General features: G+C 35.8%; 1 protein-coding gene across 1 annotated transcript; it reads right to left on the reverse strand.

The window, feature by feature from the left end:
• Window positions 1-610: 610 nt before the first annotated feature.
• Window positions 611-8482, reverse strand: LOC139971661 (calcineurin B homologous protein 1-like). Its single transcript, XM_071978325.1, has 5 exons — window positions 8133-8482; window positions 6698-6770; window positions 6110-6309; window positions 4651-4835; window positions 611-3729 (listed from the first exon to the last, which is right to left on the reverse strand). The coding sequence occupies exons 1-5, from the start codon at window positions 8197-8199 to the stop codon at window positions 3676-3678; spliced, it is 579 nt and encodes a 192-aa protein (XP_071834426.1). The 5' UTR covers window positions 8200-8482; the 3' UTR covers window positions 611-3675.
• Window positions 8483-21679: the final 13197 nt, after the last annotated feature.

A 21679-nucleotide genomic window follows, 5' to 3' on the forward strand; every position in this document is an offset into this window, starting at 1 on the left:
GCTCTGGCATTTTGGACCCTATTGGATAAAGTGACATAACCAAACCAAAATTTATATAAAAATATCAAGAATATGATTTTTACACAGTGGTCCCAAATAGTCTAGTAACTACACTATCCATATATATCTATCAGATTTGGGAATGTTTAAGTTTGTTATTCTTAACTAAGTATATCACATTTCTTGACATTTCTAGTCACTACAGGGGCTGCTTTGCCGGATTGTGCGGTAAAATCGTGAATATGTTGTTCTTTCACTAATTAACTTTGCCTTTTCATCACCTCCTTTCTTTTCACAGTACAGTATACTCTTTCCATTTTGAAGCAGTATTTTGTGTAAATTTTCTTTCTTTGTTACAACATTGTATCGGTTGTGTGGTAGCTTATCAAATAATTATGTTGTTTGTAGTTTATAGCAGTTCATTGTTGACCAAATTATGTGTTTTTTCTTTCGAAAAGAATCTCTTGGGGGTATGAGTGTGATGATAGACTATGTTAAGAACAATTTTGGGTCAAAACATTTTCAAAAATACTAACCGTACTCAATACGTACACTGCTTGAGATTGTCAAAAACGTGTCATAGAACACAAAAGTGTAAACAAAGTGTTGATTCGAAGAAACCGAAAGCAAAAAATCGGACAAATTTATTTCCATTATAATTACTAGTCAGTATTCAATAGCTTATATATTAGTATATTTAGTATATTTAAGTATATTATTATGAATCGAATTTTACCAGATAATATATGAGATTTCAAACAATTGTACATATGAATGGTTGGTTTACAAAGGATATTTCCAAACAGAATGACGAAAAGTACTGTTGATTTATCCAGGTAGAAACGTAACACTGCTAATTGATACAGTTCAAAAATGAAAACTTAAGGACCTTATAGATTTTCTTTATTTCATTTTATACATATTTAAAATAGATGAATCATATGCAAATAAATCAACAAAAGCAAAACCTTCAGAAAAAAAATCTAAAAAATGTTGTTTATATCAAGTTTGAGAAAGGATATCCTTCTCCAATATCTGGCAATGACTTTGTAGATAAAGCCCACCCCCCTCCCCCTGTCCAAGTAAAAACAAAACACTTTCAGAAACGTATAACAAGCTAAATGCTTGGGACAATTTTTAGCACCTACATTAAAAGAGACCACCTTCAGCATCTATGTAACGACGCCAATGTAAGATTAACTTTCACTTCTGATGGTGGACGGTCCTGCCGCAATTAAACGAATAAATTAAACTGAATTTGAAATTAGGAGTAAAGCGCCACTGAAAATTTAGGTCTAAAACGTATGGCAAGAAAATAATGTATAACTTTTTGTCAATATATCTTTTTAATACTTTGTTATCTCTCTTCCTTGTTTTTCTTCTTTTTTTTTTTTTTCCTTCTCCTTTTTTCTTTCTAAAGTTCTCTTTCTTGAAATGATGAGATATAAATGCTATGAAGATGTTAAGAGACTACTTCGCTTTATGAAGATAAAATGAGGCGAACATATTGAGTAAAATATTAAATTCATCAATATATATATGCTACCCTTAATTTCACTTATTAAATATCTCGTCAACTCATATCCAATTATTTCTAAATCATTTCATAAATAGAACTAATATTCACTTCCCTGATACCATCCCTTACAAGGGCATAGCAAGGTTGCTGAGATAGGGCCAATGGACAAGGTACTTCCGTGGAACCTCCGATTCTACACCACCTACCACACATCTCCCCCCCCCCCCACCCCTCCATCCTCTGGTCATGCTGAAATAGTGCCAAGGTATTTTGTATGCAGTACCAGCATCATGTAATGATTTAGGTTGCTGTGTTGGGCTCAGGAACCCAATATGCATAATGCAAGGAAACCATATTGTAAATTACCCTGGATGCCATTTTCCCTCTTTTGTCATGTGGTTGTTATTTACTTGGTCTCTCCGATAAATTATTTCAGATAATTCAAACTACTCTAAAGATTTCTTCTAAATATGGCAGATACTATACTCTGTGTATTATTAACAATACAAATTCATTTTAATACAAATCCAACATACTGAAGTAATTGTCAGTATGTTCCTTTTCAAGATATGACAATTCTTAACATTTAAATTGAGCAATTGTTTAGATATTGTTACTAACCTAAGCTAACCTGGTACTTAGTACAGATCTTGATATGAGTCTACTCCAACAGAAGCGAACCTACAACCAAGGCAACATGGCATAGCCAGGATGCTTAAAACAGGGTAGGAGGGGTGGAATGGTGGGGGGTGGAGGGGGATCTAGAGGGGCACCAACTTCACATCTAGGGCAGTGTTTCTTAACTTTCCACATTTCATAAAGAACTTTCTAGCAAACTCCAATCCTTGAGGGTCAGACAGGATATATATCATTTTGATAATTCAGAAAATAGAAATGTTAATAGAATTTTTCATATTTGTGAAAATATTTACATATACATTGATTATTGAACACAGATTTCCTACTTTTGTCATATGACGCAAGTTACCCTGTCAAACATAATACTGTGTTGTAATTAAATTTCAATCATCATAATTCTGAGCAGCAGGTATCATTTCTCAATTTTGGCGATAAAATTTATTAAAGACAGCATTCCTATCATCTCATTGAGAAGGCTGCAATAATATGAAATTCAAGCAAAGAATTGTTTGCAAGAACTGTTGTTTATGGAGAAGGATAGCGGTCAGATGTATGTGAAGGTCTTGCATTTGGTTTCACTGAAGCATCCTAACTACATTTGAAATTGAATTTCAATCATCGGTTCACCTCATTTGATTTGACGTGGGTACCCAAAAGTAGTAGCATTATCCGCCCATTGACCTCGCAATACCATTCATATCAATCTTGTACACGCATATATAGACTTTTGGGGTCCACAGTCGTGGGGTACAGACTGTTATATTTTTACATAAAATTATTAAACTACTGACCCCCTTTCGTGAGGACATGTCCACATGTCCCATATTAGCGAAACAGCACAAACAACATTGCTTATGTCCTCTCATACATCAACCATCCACAATATCGGCTCTGTGAAGTGAATGTGTTGTACATCAGTAATAACGCTATAAAGTCTAAACAACGTTATCGAGGTTGAGCTCTGGTTTGGATTAATGCTGTAGTTTTGCGATACCAAAGTGATACATTGAACCCAAAGGTAGGACCCTCTATGCTACTGATCGGTAAGAGCAGGATAAGGGCCAGAGATAAGTCTTGTCCCAGTGGATGAACCAGAGACAGTGCCTTGTGAAAGAGGATCAGTGCTGTACGAAAAAAGCTTGGTTGATGAAAGATGGCTGACTGGATGGTTGAGATGAGAAATTCACTTCAGTTGGCAAAGTAAATAATGAATAATGATGCTATTTTACCCTGTAATGGCTAGCTGAGGTATTAAAACCTCTGCTACAGACCCGTCTTGGAATATTAATCCTTATACCTGTTTGTACAGAATATCTGTTCCACACTTGTCACTAACCTGACCAATTTGAGGCCCTCATTACAGAGTTTCTTTCAAGTATTTGTCTAAATATGAAACAGCTTGAAATAATTTAATAGGAATCGCCAAGTAGTGCGTTGAGATGGATGAAGAATCCTCAATAACAGTATGCAGAATGATTATGAAAGCCCGCAACTTCTCTCCAGAGACTGCTCGAGGTTCAGTCCAGAAATCGTATACTCATAGTCTGCTCAGCTTCGACCCTTGTTAGTGCCTGCACAGTAATTACAAGGAATGAAAAAGTGAAATTAATTAATCTGCACTTTACTAGCACTAACAATAATGCTGACATACTCCTAAAATCAGTAGTAGTAGTATATTATATACTGTATGGCTGTACATACTTTCCTCTGTCAGTAGAAGTGGTAATATATTATATTCTGTATGGCTGTACATACTTTCCTCAGTCAGTAGTATAGTAACATATTATAAACTGTATGGCTGTACATACTTTCCTCAGTCAGTAGTATAGTAACATATTATATTCTGTATGGCTGTACATACTTTCCTCAGTCAGTAGTATAGTAACATATTATAAACTGTATGGCTGATTGGCTGTACATACTTTCCTCAGTCAGTAGTATAGTAATTTATTATATATTGTATGGCTTTTTCTTCTTACAGTGTCGGGAGGCTTCTAAGTTGAGAGACCTACACGAATATAATATCAGATTTGAAGTAAAAATACTCAATCCAGCGTACAGTAAGTCTGACTGATATGTTTTAAGCCACACATCGATAACGCTTATCCTCTGTAGTTTTCAGTTTTGTTGAGATAAACTAAAACTCTAAGACATTTTGTTTTTAATTTTACAGATTTACTTGAATGCTCACAAAAAAAGAGAGGACAGATCTGGGGAAATTCAAATGCATAGTAATGCATAGTATAAACCCTTAGCATACTGCCATAGTGTGTATGTATGTATGTTTTTTAGATCCTCCTGCAAGCAGGAACTCGCGAAGAAGTCATCATTTGCTTATCAAAGCCACAAGCTGACCGAATTCAGTTCTTACATTCATATTTTAATGTCCATGATTATGAATTGTCAACAACTCTGTAACTGGACGACATACATTAATCTTGAAGTGACTCAAACTCGGGACCTTATAATTGAATGGAAGATTGTTTGCATACCTGTTCAAAGTCATCAAATGATAGCATTCCTGTACCATTCTGATCGGCTTCATTCATGGTCCGCAGGGCGATGGCTTTCAGCTGCTCCTCGGTAATGTTACATCCCACCATCATCTTTAGTATGACCAGGAGGTCCTCACCGGAGACGGTCCCGTTATTCTCCAAGTCGTAAATAGAAAACGCAACTGGAGAAAGAAAACAAAATTGTTCAATGTAGAATACCACATGGCCCATTATTTACAATTTACATTTTTGGATGAAAAACAGTTGTTTTATTCCAGAATAATGGGCTCAAAGTTTTCAAACGTACTGGAGAAATAAGTTTCGCACCTTGAAAGGATATCAGCAAAACCTACTTTGTATTGGTCTTACTGCGAAGGTTTGAAAAATAAATGAATTGTGGACAAATGTAAGAACCAAGCATGCATCTTATTTTTTAGTTAACTTTGAAGAGATAGGAAAACACAGTTAAAAGGCTACCTTACGGAGACTAAATAATAGACAATTTTAAAAGTACTGTATTACCAGCAAATATTATTGGACTGCTCTCAAAAGCCTATACAGTAACTGGTGTGGTGTGGTGTTATTCAGGAAAATGTCAAGTGAGAACTTGATTTTAGTCTGTACAATTTTTAAGGTATTTACATTTTGTAACAAGTGGCTGAAACAGTGAAATTCTAGGCCTGAATATCTCCAGGAAAACACTAATATTTACTATAGATCTACCAACAGTCTATCACAACATATGCATACGACTACATGAACAGACTAGCATACAAATATTGGGAAGCAGGTTGAAGGCCCCTAATTGTGTCTCTTATAAAATATTATGATTTCATCTGTACAACAACGGCACCTTAGCACCTTAATAGCACTGAACTTATTTTCCAAAGCATTTTGCTATGTAATCATGGATGAATTATTCCCTGGACAAGCTTGCTATCTGGTTAGAAGGAATAACTTGCTAGAAAGGACTTAATAGGATTATGATAGACTTTGTAGATATTATTGGATAATAACAATGACAGGAACAGCTTGTTCAATAGTACGACTGTAGCTTACTACTGTAGGACTAGATACAACTACACTAGGTAAGGCTTGTCAGTATTAGAGGAGAGAGATAGGCCTCGATTGAAATAGTTTTGATGGCAATAGAGCCAAGAAGTTGCCATAGTAATTTACAGACACCTTCAACTACTGATAACCTTGAACAAGCTACATAAGTGAAACAGGATTACATTATTTAGAGTATGGAGCACAACCAGTTGCTTTGAGCATACACGGCTTATGTCTTGATAGACAATCAATTTTGTTGCTTGTTCAAACTGTACTAAAGGAATGTCCAGGTTGGTCATGAGAAAGCTGGAAAACTTTTTTTTTCTTCAAAATCAGCGCTATACTATCACTTCATACAGAGGAAAAACATTACATTGAAACAAACGATATCTTGCAAACTAACATTTCAATTTAGATGCTCTTGAGTTAACGTCATTGTCTACTTCATTCTTCCTCTGTGGTCTAAATATCGCTAACGTCTTCACAAATTGTCTAAAGTTGATGGTGTCTGACTCTCGGCTGCAGTTAGCAAAGAACGCTTCTACAATTCTGGAGCCCAAAGGGTTAATAGCCAGCTCTGGTATTCTCATCAAGTCAGTTGGGCTGTGGAAATGATAAAAAAAAAATAAAAAAATTTTAAGAACACAAACACCATTGAAAAATACAGGTTTCTAAGTTGGAAAGTGAAGACACATTTTTTTTTTAATTGTATATTTTGCAGCTCCCACTAGGCAATCATTCAACGGTGATAATAATAAGTGTTTAAAAGCAAAATAATATACTTATTCAAAATAATAACCTATTTAAAAGAGAAATTTGAAGGGGGAAATGAAATGATGAGGAAGCAGCACTAAGGCATAATCTCTAAACACACGTCATAGGTAAAGTCACATGCAAAGGTACAGTACATCATACAGGGTAATGCACTGTAACATAAATTGAACATTATCATGTTATTTTCCAAGTAATTCTGTAAAGGAATAACTCTCACCACAATTTCCCAGCTTCACTCTTATCTAGGCTAATGAACCGGCTATAGAGACGACTTATCTGGTTTGGTGTAACTGTTGAAAGAATATAGAACAACTGAAATATGTAAAAAATATTAAATATGTCAAATAGCTTTAATCGCACTGAGCAAAAGTGGTTTATAGCCAATGAGACCCTGACCATTTAATTACATAATTAGTACAGTAGCATGATGGGCTCATAATTGAAGCACTTAAGGATTTGATCAACGATGTCTCTCAAGGAAAAATCCAAATCACTCAATTGTATGCATTTTTAATATGTGTAGTTTCTCAGAAATGTAATGATAAAAATATTTATTGTTCTGTGCCTACCCAAAGTGTAAATGAGCAAAATTTGACCACAAAATGTCTGCCATGTCAAGTTCTTTCATAGCCCGAAATTGACGCATTCGTCGATAAGCTAATTGTAACGTATGTGTAACTGTAAGTATACATCCATTAACTCTGGATGCTGTTTGCTTTTCTATGAGCCTCTAAGCTTAGACAGGTCAGGTCCCAGAGAGTAGTGGTATCATGTTGTCAAGGTCATTTTGGTTATTTTTATGGAGTAAGATTTCCAAATGCCAAAAATGCATGCAAAACTGGGAGGGGTGTTAAATGCTAAAATAAAACCACAACTTGATCAGCACATTGCTGAAATGGATTAAAACGCATGACATATGTAACTCTGCTTCGCTGCATAAAGGTTAGGTTGCCTACTATATCGATGCTAGTAACATTTGAAGGTGCGTCAATTACGAAGGTGCGTCAATTATGAAGCCTTTACTATACTACAGTAGTATTGTTGTCACTCTTCCTAAAGTTGAAACATCATTTGTTACTGAACTTTATTAAAACTAAAAATCATGTTTATCACAAATAAACACCCCAATAATGCAAATCAATGTTTACCAAAGCAACTTCTCATTAATTACTGGTTAGGATTAAATGGTATTGGAAATAACGTTAAATTGCAAAAATCTTAATTATTCCGTAGCAGAGTGAGCTGATGGAAGGTCATATTTAGCAAATACCTTTTGAGACTAGTTGTTGAATCCATGACTCTAAAGATGAACGCGAAATTTGTTGCTTGTGTTGGCTACATTGTTTTTCGCTATTGACATTGTGTATTGCAGTCATACCATGTGCTTGCCCATGCATTTGATAACTGTTTTGTTCCACAAGTTTATCTTGGTTGGGGAACCATGTTATGTGTGAAAGTTTTCATTTGCTGATTTTGTGATTATATACAAGCCTACAAAGGTAACAACAAAGGTTACAGCGTTAGGAAACGATTATGTAGTGTTTGCAATGGAACAAACCTGTCCGTAATAACTTACAGTAGGCCTAAGATGGTCTAACGTTAGTCTGGCTCAAGAGTCAAACCTCCATTTATAAATAAAATGTCATGCTTACAGCCTGTTTCTTTGCTTATCTGGATAATTTCTTCTTCTTGAAGGAGTAGAGATGTCTTGGACCCCATGTTTTTCTCTACGCAATCGATCAACGTTAGCTTATCTGGTATTTCCTTTGGTATTCAACCGGTTACCTGTATTCTGTAAGCCAACGCCGCAATACGTACGTAAATGGTAGTACTACCTCGGTTCTTACATTAACTTATGCACACGAACTAAGCCTCAGGCTTACAGTTAGGCCCAGGTCTTCTATCGGAGTTTGTGCACGGTCATAGAGCATATCCTGCTATATGTGTACGGTAAAGACAATACGAACTCAGCCAGAGCTGGTGTTAGTCACGAACTCACGGGGTGTCAGTGTTCAGATGTTTCACAATGATGTCATCATACACCATGAGTATACCACATGGAACGCAAGAATTCAGGTAGCAATTTGCTATATGATCAATTTTTGTTTCATATACACATTTATCCATCAAATGTTCCGGTTTTTATATTAGAAATTTCTATTCTAATTCAAACATTTCTCTTTAAACCAGGGCTTCCCTAACTGGGGTGCATGAACCCCCAGGGGTGCGTGAGTCTATCCCAGGGGTTCGTGAGACGTTTCTGAAAGTCAAAACTAGAGTACTTTTTGTTGAACTAAATTCTGATATATCATATAATTTAGTAATGTACAAAAGTCGTTCCTATTGACAAACTTTTTTTCACGTTCCATACGCATATGTTGCCATAGTACTAGTAGTACAGAACCGTGCATGTGATAAAAGAGAGGAGCATCCGTCTCATCGTGTGTGATGGGTGAGCGATGCGTGATACAATTCGTGATCTGATCTTGAAGTTTCCAAATAAATATTTGTTCATCTCTTGTTTTTACATTACAATATTACACTATGAACTTGATCTTTAACGGAGCACTGTTATAGTATAATAATGACTCAGATCAGGGAGATGTTCTGGCTCAGGTCGAGTCTCGAAAAGTTGGGGTTTCGTGGACAACTCTGACATCCGCAGGGGTTTCATGGGGGGGGGGGAATAAAGTTAGGGAAACCCTGCTTTAAACCGAAGAGGGTTCGTGTGGAACTTTTGCCTGCATAACCTAGCCGAAGTTTTGAGAGAAAAAAGTCGATGATTTTTTATGTCTCTTTTGGCCCACCGTAAAATTTACCAAAAAAATGAAAAAAAAATTCAATAGGGAAGATCCCGGACCTTTATCGGCGCCGGTTTTCTCTGTACTAACCCCCCCCCCCCCCAACCCCCCCCCCCAACACACACACACGCCTATCTTTTTGATAGCGTCTAAGGCCACTGAATTGCCAGATTCATTATTAGGTAAAAAGCTACAGGAAAATAATAATAGCATTAATTTTTACATCTTCACAAAAGAGGAGTCTATTATGCTAAACTGAAATTGCTTCATCAAGAATTGACAAGAAAATCTCTCCGTACAAATCCCTTATTATTCAGTCTTACTGTACTACGTTATAAGAAGAAAAAAGAACGGCAAACAAACAGATATAGTTAACTCAATATGGCGTCAGCCTGTAGTTGCCAAATAACGACCGTGATGATATTGCTCGATTACTTATTATGGACGTTTGTACACAGAACGATCATTCAACGCAGTTTCATATGCGATACTTTATGTAACAAGTTAACAACATTTGATATCACTATACATTTGAACCATAAATGTCAAAGAGCGGTTTGTTTAGGAATAAGCCCTTATATGGCGAAGGTGGCTGCTGAATTTGTTTCTTACTTCACTTTTCTGCCTTTAATTTTTAATTTTCAATACATCAAGCTTTGTTTTAAAAGTCATCAGTATTGCCCCTAAATTTAGTCTGCTAAAAATTGGTAGAAGATTTTATTTTAAATGTCAGCTGGAGGATCTGAATTTCCAAATCATTCGCAGACTGAGAGGAGGGTTCTCTTATAACATAGCTTAATGCCAAAGAAAGGAACATATGCTCTGAAAGTGCAAGTAAAATGCTACTTCAAGCTTGAAGTTGTGTCACTGTGACCATTATTTGGAACTCTAGCATATTTGGGGGAAACACTGGTGGCCTTTAATCTTCATAAGTTGATTTGACAACGTTACATCCACTGTGCATCCGTCATAGTTACCAGCGGTTTGACCTGTAATGACTCAAATTCATCAATTCCTTGACCTGGCACCCTACAGAATATCCTGACAAAATTTAGCCCCAGTCAGGAGTCTCGACCTTCGTTAGTGGTGTTGGACAAATAGGCTTACCATACAATGTCAAATCACTCTTAAAGAGAACTGCAGGGAGTGTACAAGTATAGTACACTGTCTGAAAAATTGAAAATATCCACCACATAAAACAGAGACATTAATAGTTGAACAGCGCCCCGTTCTGCCAATGACGCTACAAAAGTATAACATATAGGGCAGAACACACTAATTCTGTTACAAAACAGTCCCGCAATACAGCCACCATGAGACCCTTACTTGAATTTTGGTGAGTGATATTTCTTTAATTCCTAACAAATTGCTTTCGTGGGCTGGGGGGGGGGGGTAGGGATCGACCAGTTTAATTTCCCATGTCCCTTCGATCGAGTACTCCCCCCCCCCCCCACTTTCTCATGTCTGATGATATCATGCACCAATAATAACCTTAATGATAAAAGGTTTTATCAAACTAGGCCTATAGTCTATACTTTGTTTCTGCTATTAACCACTAATCTTGTAATTGATTACGACAGCGCAGAGGTCCGCCATCTTGTCGACGTCGATCATGTGTAGATATTGGCCTAATGGTTCATTAAACTCAACTGGAGAGAGTGAGTTCTTTTTTTTTAACTGTCTCTATTCCATCATTGCATATCGACAATAAAGGTTGACATTATTCGGATGATATCCGCATGCTTCATTAACACACAGCGAGATCTGATTGACCTCTTTATGAACTCTTGATGTATATGCACAAGTGACCGATTTGACATCATATCGATATATGCTAGTCTATACTCCTGATTAATAGCTAACAACTGGCAGTAATTACCTCGCATAGTCTTCTCATTGTCGACCGGTCATGACTCGATATTAAATTAGAATACACACCTTAAAAAAAAAAAAAAAAGAACAATCCTTCATAGTCTTGGATGGGTTACATATTTACACGTAGAAGTTTTCATTCTTCCAATACCGCATTTAGTTACAGTAGTTATATGGTAACGTTCGTTATAAAGGATTCTATTAAGCAAACTCGTATAATTATTATATTAGTCTACGGATATTAAATCAAGGTTTTTTTTTTATGCCCTCCTACATTCCAAGAATAGTTTGGACACGATGAAATATGCTTGCAGACATTTTTAGACACAAACTTTTTGGCATCATGAATACAGCTCCCTCACTACGATCCAACGTTTTTTCCCCTCTGTTTAAATCTCGCTGTTTCGGAGTGTGCGGAATGCATGTCGACAGCGAGCTCAGTAAGTTTCTCGCAGGGTAGCCTTTTAAATCTGGTCAAGTGTTGGCGTCGCACTACAGTGTTTATCACTGTGACTTGCGGTCGGAGTGTCATAGTTTAATTCATGATCAGTTCACATGAGAAGGGTGCGGAAAAGGGGACGTGATTTCTTCAGCCGCGAAAGACCGACCTGCTTGAACTTTTGATTCGAAACATATAAAGACAACGATTAGCCTACTTGTCAGAGATGTGATGTTTATTTGGGATCAATTTATTTGAGGTTTCTGTCTGAATACAGAGAGAAAGAGGATTATTTGAGGATTAATAGATTACTTCCGTAAGTATACTGATTTAGTTTTCCTATATTTCGTGGATATACTTTGAATATTCCAGAGCTGCCAGATATTACGTATGAGAATGATGTCGATTCATTTTACTAATTTTTGAGTCACGAAAACCAGGTTATTGTACAAAAACTGTGTCTATATATATAAATATATATATATGTGTGTGTATATAATATCTGTGTATCAGGTCGCTCTTGATATGTTAACAACATTCAGACATTTATAGTTATATATTAATATATATTTCCAATGGGCTTTCGATAGACTGAACCGACACAACTAATGTAACATATACATAAAGAAATTACGCCGTTGCTCGAGGTTCAGAGTGTATGTATATATATATATATATATATATATATATATCATTTTTATTGTAAAAAAGAATGATGCCGAAAGGTTCATGCAATCTCAAACTAAGAAGTAATTATAGGATGAGTTTAATAGATGTGATCTCCATCATGTAAGTATTTGGCACCGTGGTTGAGTGACATGTCAGAGGGTCTTGTTTTAGGTGAGATGGTGTGGGGTGGGGTGGAAGAGGGAACTGTAAACAAAGTCTCATATCGGTTTGTTAATGTTATATACTTTTTTGAACGGTGACGTATATACTTTAGGCAGAGTTACCCCTCCTCTTTACCCTTCTCTCTCATGCATTGTTTACACATAGACATACTAAAGGCCTGTAACTGGCATGTTGTAATCAAAAATATTATATATTACGAGATATAAGTTGAGTTTAAAATATGAATCAAAATATCATTACGTGTGTCAATTTAAAAATGAAAGGTAAGAAAATTTGAATCCATCCACTGTGGATGTATTCCGAGGATTGGTCTATTCGTTATCGATATTTACAAACTTTCATTCAATATTTTATTACGTGGCACATGATATAGGAACCATCCATTGATGCAAATAAACATGCATAATTATATTAGCCGAATAACATTTACCTAACTTACGTGTTGAATCATTTTATTTTGAAATAAAGTCAGTGATATTCATATAAGTAAATTTCATCGTATGTCCGCGAACATCCATATATAATAGACTATATGGAAATGGTTCCGCATGACTAGTAATATATGTGGGCATTAACTCGATGCTATCGGACAGGAAGATTTATGGAAACACGTAATCGAGTTTAATAAATTTTAGAAATTTTAAAATAACAGTCATGCACAGCGCATATAAATAATATAGAACGGTCCTGTAAAATGTAAGTATATAATTATCTGAGCCTCCGAGACTTTACGATCTGACCAAACTGACCTATAGAGGTATGCTGTAATAAATATGTATATCACTTATAACTTACTCGACTGCATTCTTCATATATTTACGACTAATTAAGAGAAGAATCTACATATAAATTCGCAGACAAATAGGCCTCTCAGTCAAAACAAGCAGTTAGCGAAGACGACAATCTTCGCTTAATTTCACCCTACAGTCGTTCCATCAGTATTTACGACAACACTAAAACAGATTTTATTGCAATAACATGCCAACAAGAGTATATGTATTGTGTATTAGCCGACCCACATAAGCGTATATTACGTAATCCGTTACGATATGGGAATCTTGCCTAATAATAGAGCTATATGGCATTATTCGTTGTTAAGTACCTGTATACCTGGGGTAGGGGAAGGGGCAGGGGGAAGGGGATGGTTCCGACGGTGGGCGAAGATGTGTTGGGGTTGGGAGACTAATATATTCATGTGTTTGAAGAATCATTAGATAGATAATTTGCATTAGAAAGCAAGGTCTGATCAAACAAAATGGAAACATTCTTCCCCTTAGTTACTTGCAACTCCCCACCCCACCCCATTGCAGTTCTTCTCCATGCCAATGATGTTTATGCTGGCACAATGTGACTTATGTGAACACACGGTATATATATACTGGCTGTAATAGACCGTACTACACTGATCACAACAGTTCCTCCACAAGTATGACTCGACTACATATATTTAACATAACGTATGATTTACATACTAACTATTTGCATTAATAGGAAGCGCGTTTATGATATACTTAAGCGCAGACCTATCAAAATGTTTGAATTATGACGTAATAAATCTTCCTACCAACATTTGGCGATAGATGCATTATACTTGAAAGCTTCTATGAAACGTTTTAATAAATTAGTGTTTAGTCATAAACTAGTAAGTTGATATAGAATAAACAATTGAGCACAAGTACAGTATGGAAATAAAGAAAACACCAATTCGACTTGCGTACCAGTCTATACAAAATGAAAAGGTAAAATATTCATAGGCGACTTTTTGGCAAATACACACTGAATGGTTTCATAGCGTATATAATTCAGTCACTATTCTGCGTTTGAATACTGTTATTCATAATCACAATCAGGTAAATTCTGGAGGAAGAAGGAATTTGTGAGATGGATACTTTTGATAAATGAAAACTAAAAACGTTGGCTCCCTGAAAGTGTTCTTTATAACGTAAATGATCAATGAGTTGATTCATTATAGTAGAACCCCACCATAAGTCATATATATATATATATATCTACACATATATATATATATATATCTACACATATATATATATATATATATTTGATATATGTATAGGCTCTATATATATATGCTATATATATGCTATATAAAGGCTATATATATAGGCTATATATATAACCGATATATATAACCGATTTATATAGCCTATATATATCCTATATAAAGCCTATATATAGCCTATATATGGGCTATATAGGCTATATATAGGATATATAGGCTATATATAGGCTACATGTGGCTATATAAAGGCTATATATAGGTTATTTATATTTATAAGCTATTTATAGGCTATCTATATATAGACATATAATTATAGAAGGGTTTTTTTCAAAGATTTGTCCTTAACTTAAAGATGTAAAATTAATTGCTTGAAATATACTTTCCATGCGTTTATGCACCCTTTCCTCCAACACAACTACGCATTACCGAACCAAAGTATAAACATTATACCGTATATAGATAAACTAAACTATATAAATTGGATTTTATTTACCGCTCATTCCTATATCCTTACGTGGATACTTACAATGTTTCCATAGCAACAGAAATGAAATACGTAAACATCTACTGGCACATAAACAAGAAGGTGTCATGAAATGTCACTTTAGGTAGATAAGATGTAGCTGGATGTGTTTCTCAAGTTATTCACAGACCTAATCTATCTAAACCCATCCAATCCTTGATGAGGTGCATACACTTCACTATACTGAAGTGGCATCAAAGCCGGTGTCAGATGACATAAAAACGACTGATTGCAAAAGGTTAATAATAAATAGTGTATAGCTGACTACGTAGCTTAATATGAAGTTTGAACTCTTGGGAAGACAACCCTTTACAAGTGAACTATAGAAATTGTGACAGCTCAGAGGGGTTCTAACTGAAGTATATAACTTATCAATACTCATAGCCTAGCTTTATATTGCTATTTGCTAAATATCTAAGAATTATTGCAATAACCGGGGCGAAACTGTTTGCACTTCGGGAAGGACTTTGACCTGTTCGTTTTTGAAGGGCTTTAGAGGACACTGCAGTATACATTATGAGAAAATATTCAATGAGACAATTAGTAGAGTTAGAGATTGCACATAAACAGATGGAGAGCGTATAATTGCCTGTGTGAGAATGTACATAGTATTATTCAGGGATGTATATATAGTCTTAGAGCAGAGAATGTGTCATTTCAAAGGAAGGTGGGTGGATTTATTATGTAAAGCTAAATGGCGTTGTCTTGACTTTCGAACCTATTGATTGTCAAGTAAGAATTGCCTAAGCCATGTATACTTAATTGAAAGACATTGACCAGAACTTAAAAATGCTTTAACAAACATGAATAGGATCATGTCTGTTTTAGATTGTCCTGTGAGTTTTATTCCACCCCCACCCCCGCCCGCCCACTTCATCAATATATTCCGGTATAGATCACAGTGAATATAAGAGATATATAGCAGTCAATGTATATATAGATTAAAATCCACATTACTGTTAGCTGAAAGCGCCATCTCAATATCGTGTCCTTAAGCCTGGGTTGAATGAATGAAATATATCGTGACAGGCTTATCCTAATCTCACTCCCCGAAGTGAATCACAGTAGACAGGGTCGGATTATGCTAGTGCGGGGCCTGTAGCATTCAGCCAAGGCGCGTTCCATTTTCGTTTTCATCTTTGTGTATATAGGGGCTATGACTTCACTTTCAAATTTTGTTGCGTAGTATATGTATCACATGTATACCACATACCCATTAATAACTGTGTTAAATAGTAACCCCAATTGTAGGTGAAAATTGACTAAATTCGCTAACCTTGAAAACCCAGTCGTTCATAAAAGTTGAATGCAGTATAGTACTATATAGTAACAGAACACGTGTAGAATCACTGAATCGGATTTGATAGTTTCCAAGCATTTTAGAGCTGGGCCCTTGAAAATGCGGAGTCTGTAGCATATGCTAGTTTTTCTACTATAGGTTAATCTGGTACTGGCAGTAGGGGTTCGAAGATGTCAACTGGGGTATATATGCTCTTCAAAAGCTTGACTTAGGCTTTAAAAATATTACTGTTGATTTAGTCTTGAAACCTGATACATCTGGAATGGTTGATTATGGTAATTTTCAATGCTCTATGTATTTAGAATTTCGTCAAAATACATCCTTTTTTATAGAAATATTATTTTTCTATGTGGATAAATGGATTAAATATATTGAAAATTAGAGATATTTTCAGTTCAACGTCCTTGATGACTTAATTCAATCGTTTGGTGTTTTTTGCCAGAAACATGTACAAAACTGAAATCACCAAATTAATAAAGAAAACAATTATCTTCGCAATACAAAATGTTATGATAATGTAGTTTTCACCTATATAAAAGAATGCACAAAATATTCAACAAACTGCTCCAGTTACATGAATATCCCTTAAGTCCCAGACTTTGTTATATGTTTCGAATAAATTCTTGTTTACTTTGCCCCCCCCCCCCCATCCCGCCCCGTTCTCCCAGGTATTGCAAAATAACACAAACCGACATTTCCAACTTCTTTTTCAATGTTCACTTCAAAGGCCTTTGCAGTTTCCTAGTCAGGCGTAGACTTACATAACAAATAATTTCATGAAGTGCTTGGATGCAATATGATACATCATTAAACGAAGGGAGGCCATGTCCCGTAACATTATAAACACAAGCTCCATTGGGCAACAATGCAATCATCGATTTTATGTCATTATATATAGTATCCAAATCATTCAAAATGATGGAGTTCGTTTATAGAAAACGTAAAATCGTTTGTGCTAATTATCATTTTAATAACTCAAACCCGACATCTTCCGCACAGCCTGGTAATAAGTTTAAATTATAACTGTAATGAATTCTGAACGCTAAAACGCGCGCGATGATTAATTACACGCGAGAAACTGCAAGGAGGAATTTGAAAACATTGTTTCATTTCTCTTATAGGGGTCGGAAATAACGAAACGTATGCACTCTAATTTACGTAATTGAGGCTTGTACTCGCTATGCCTCTACTGGTATAGTGCATGACAGTTCCTCCGTATGGTTAGGATGGAATGCAGCTATACTACTGCGTTCAGTCATAATTCTTATGAGTATCCGCCCTGTGTTATTATCGCGTAAGTGGTATCCTCGCTATAAATGCATGCGTCTGAAGATTCAATTAGTGTCTGTTACGCACATTAGGATTTTTTTCGATGTAGTAAGCGTTAGAGGGTTTGTTGGATAGATGTCATCATAGCAACAACGTTAGACAGTTTTTAATATGACAAACATTATTTTTTAGACGCTATATAGATACAGCCGAAATATATGAATATGCAAACACGTGTTGTTGGAGAATTTCCTAACCACTTATAATAACACTCGTTAATGTCCTTCCATGTTATGAATCAAAGCACTCGCATTCACAGTACAAACAGTATTTTCTCTCTGATTTTGCTCTTTTTTCTCTGTTTATATATATATATATATATCCCATATATATATCCCATATATATAGGCTACATATATATATATATATATATAGCCTATATCTGGTGGCTACATGTTTCCATGGTGATAATGCAGTGCATATACGATACCGTATATATGGTTAATATGTGCAGGTCCCAGCATGGCGATGTACCGGTTACGTATATACGCAACAACGTTTGGTGGGTATAATATGGTACAATGAAGTGTTACTGTAAGAAGGCAAGTATACGGTGGATATAGGATCCAGAGATGTGTATATACGTATGATTACATGACGTGGTGTTTGGTATATCTGCAGGTATATATGGTTAATAATGATATATGTGAGTAAACAGGCATGGTGGATATATAACATAGTAAGTGATAATGTATATATGGATATATTATCCTAGCTGTTGTCAAATATGAAAATCCATAATAAAAGATGGTTCCAAGATCTGGTATAATATATTCATATGATCGGTGTACTGATATATGTTCCCATAATCTTGTATTGAAACATATTCGTACGATGTCTTATAGTGAGTGTCGTAAAAAAGAAGCGAAACATTCTACATAGAATCTTGTTCAAAATAATGCCTATATATGTGCACGTCACAAATCCACAGGTGTGATCATTAAAAGGATGGTTACCGGGAATTAAGAACAGAGAAACTAGGTCATTAATAAACACGTGATACACAGACAGTTCTATTCTCTGGAATTGTAAGCAGGTGTTGAAAGTTCATGTATAAGGAATATCGAATCTCTTTATGCGCGGTGAAGAGTGAACACCGTGTATCACGTATAGACAAATGCCTACAGTTGTTGCACATGTTCCCCGTGCCGATATCATGTCGATAAGTATTAGAACTTTTTGATAGAATTAAAACATTAAATTTAAAAGAAATAGACAATGATGATGATGATGATGATGATGATGATGATGATGATGATGATGATGATGATGATGATGATGATGATGATGATGATGATGATGATGATGATGATGATGATGATGATGATGATGATGATGATGATGATGATGATGATGATGATGATGATGATGATGATGATGATGATGATGATGATGATGATGATGATGATGATGATGATGATGATGATGATGATGATGATGATGATGATGATGATGATGATGATGATGATGATGATGATGATTATTATTATTATCATTATTATTATTATTATTATCATTATTATTTGCTTGTTACAAATTTACAGTTCACATTTTAAGACGATCCTGCAGGAACGAAATGTCAGGCTCTCTGACTATTTTTAATTGATTTATTTACCTATTACATAAGGCTTTTTAGATAACGGAATCGGTTTCTTAACATATTTCCCCAAATAACAAGAAAAAAGGGGAAGGAAAACCGACACTTTTAGTGATAATCGGGTAAGTTCCAACACCGATTCGTATATATTTGAAATTCAACCTAACGAACCCAATGGCATGTGCCTGACAATCGTGCATCTATGCGAACAGCACATAATACTGTGGTATTTAATTATACGACTGTAGCGACACCGCCAACATGTCTAATATAGTAGCACATGTGCATCGGTGAACGAGCTACTGAACACAGGAGAGGCGCTCATTGGCAATTACTGCAGACACTTCTATTATCGGATAGACATACGTAAACGAAATGTGACAAGATATCTTAAATCACTAAAATGTTTAAAGAGTCCTCGCGAAAGGACAGTTGGAAATTTGCTTTAAAGCAAATCAAGAGACCAAATTTAAGTTGTAATGAACTATATAGACCTACTTAGAAAAACATCGTTTTTGTTGTTGTTTTGCTAAATTGTATCAATATCCATTCACTAATATTCGAACATCCTGCAAATCTTATCGTTTGTGAAGGGGCATTGAATTGGGGGGGGGGGGGGCTTAAAGCTACCCCGGCCTGTCCTATACTCCATATGCCGCCAGATAAATTAAAGGGAGTAAAGACACCCGCACAAAGTAACGTCTGATGCCGGTAATCTGCCCTAGTTTCGAATGAGGTGTAATTTTTAGACACCACCATCGATCCCAGAAAATACACACATCTTGGTGCAGCTACGGTCAATACCAACAATACAGTGTACATAGCAGCGATGGACATCTCAGCAGGGAGTTGTTATGGAACTCCCTGATCTCAGGTCCAGATAAAAGACAACAAGGTACCACGTTTCATTACTGTCTGCATTTTGTAGCGACAAGGAGAAAACTTCACTTGCAAGCAACGGAAAGTTTTTTTTTTTTTTTTCAGGGGGCGGCACGCGGTTTGGGGCGAGTCTTATGTCTTAAAGCTGTAAGCGCGAACATGCTGCTATATTCACAGATATACTGTAACATCCGAAGTGAGCCGGGTGAATGAGAGAACATATTTTAGTTATAATTTGCAGATTGAGAGTGGCAGATCCGTTATTTTCTCGATGGGACAGGGGCATGGGGGAAGGGGAGGGAAGGGGAGGCAAGATCGGTAGATTATGGAAGTCCTAATGTACATAAATAGCGTTGTATATGAGATAACATCTCGTAAACTATAAGGTTTGCACGTTCAAGGTAATTGGTCCGCGTGCTACTAACGAGTGCAAAAGTAAATTTAAAAACTAAGCATAAGTTGTGAGGGGTCCACTGACCCCCTTTCTGGATCCACCCCTGTTATGTAAATTTTGAACACACATTCCCAGTGACCATATACATTATATGTACAATGTTACGACGTAATTCATACTTATGCATGAATCAGTATTTCTTAATGTTATTCTATATTTTTATCAGTCACTTATCGCTGTGTCATTAAGTTTGTTATAGAAAGTTCAAAAAAGATCGCAGCTGCTGCACTCAACCATTTCATTTTATGGATGAATCTCAATAAAACAAACAAGGAAAAAACACAGTAAAAGTTCTAGTAACTGTGCTGGCACCCAAACATGTCACATATCGAATTGTTCGTATATGTTAGCAAACGTCTCGATGAATGATGCAAACGAACGGAAACAGTTACTTTTAAGACTTCACGACAGATGAACATGCAAGAAGAAACACTGAATGTTTTGGTTAGAATATATCACCTGTTATACTCTATAAGATTCGTTTCAAGATTTCAATCAATTCCCAAGCGAGTTTTGAATCAATGTAATGTTTCCTGTGATTACTTGCGTTACATCAGGTACATTAATGCACATCATGTGCATATTTTTTTTTTTTTTGGATAATTCTTGCTTGTTAATATACTTGCGGCTGCTATAGCTCCTCGAAAGGAAATTTGAAACTAAATTAATGTTTACATACTTTAAAGGCTTCTGAAACCGGTGCTGTGGCTGAGTGCATTAAGGCGGTGGCATTGAAGCAATGAGGCTAAGCCATTTGGGAGGTTCCGGGTTCGATACCCGGCCGGGTCATAGTAAGGTGGGTTTTCATCCAAGAGCAATAGACGGTTTTCTGAAATGACTTTCTAAATTGAAAAGATTCAATATTTGAGTTAAATTGCTGAATAAGAAGCTACCCGACGTGGAAGTTGTAATCCATTAGCCCTTGCGGGTTTCTCCCACATTTGTGTTCGCTTAAGCGTCCTAAAAATAACTCATCATCATCATCATCATCATCATCACCATCATCATCATCATCATCATTATAACAGTTTTTCATTGGATATTAAGAATTCATCTCATCAAGTCTCACTTTGGAACCTTCGATTGGTTCGTAATGCGTTTCTTGGCGAAGTAAGTTTCAACAAGACTTAAAT

The sequence above is a fragment of the Apostichopus japonicus genome, chromosome 8, assembly GCF_037975245.1.
Source record: "Apostichopus japonicus isolate 1M-3 chromosome 8, ASM3797524v1, whole genome shotgun sequence".
Classification (NCBI taxonomy): Eukaryota; Metazoa; Echinodermata; class Holothuroidea; order Aspidochirotida; family Stichopodidae; genus Apostichopus; species Apostichopus japonicus.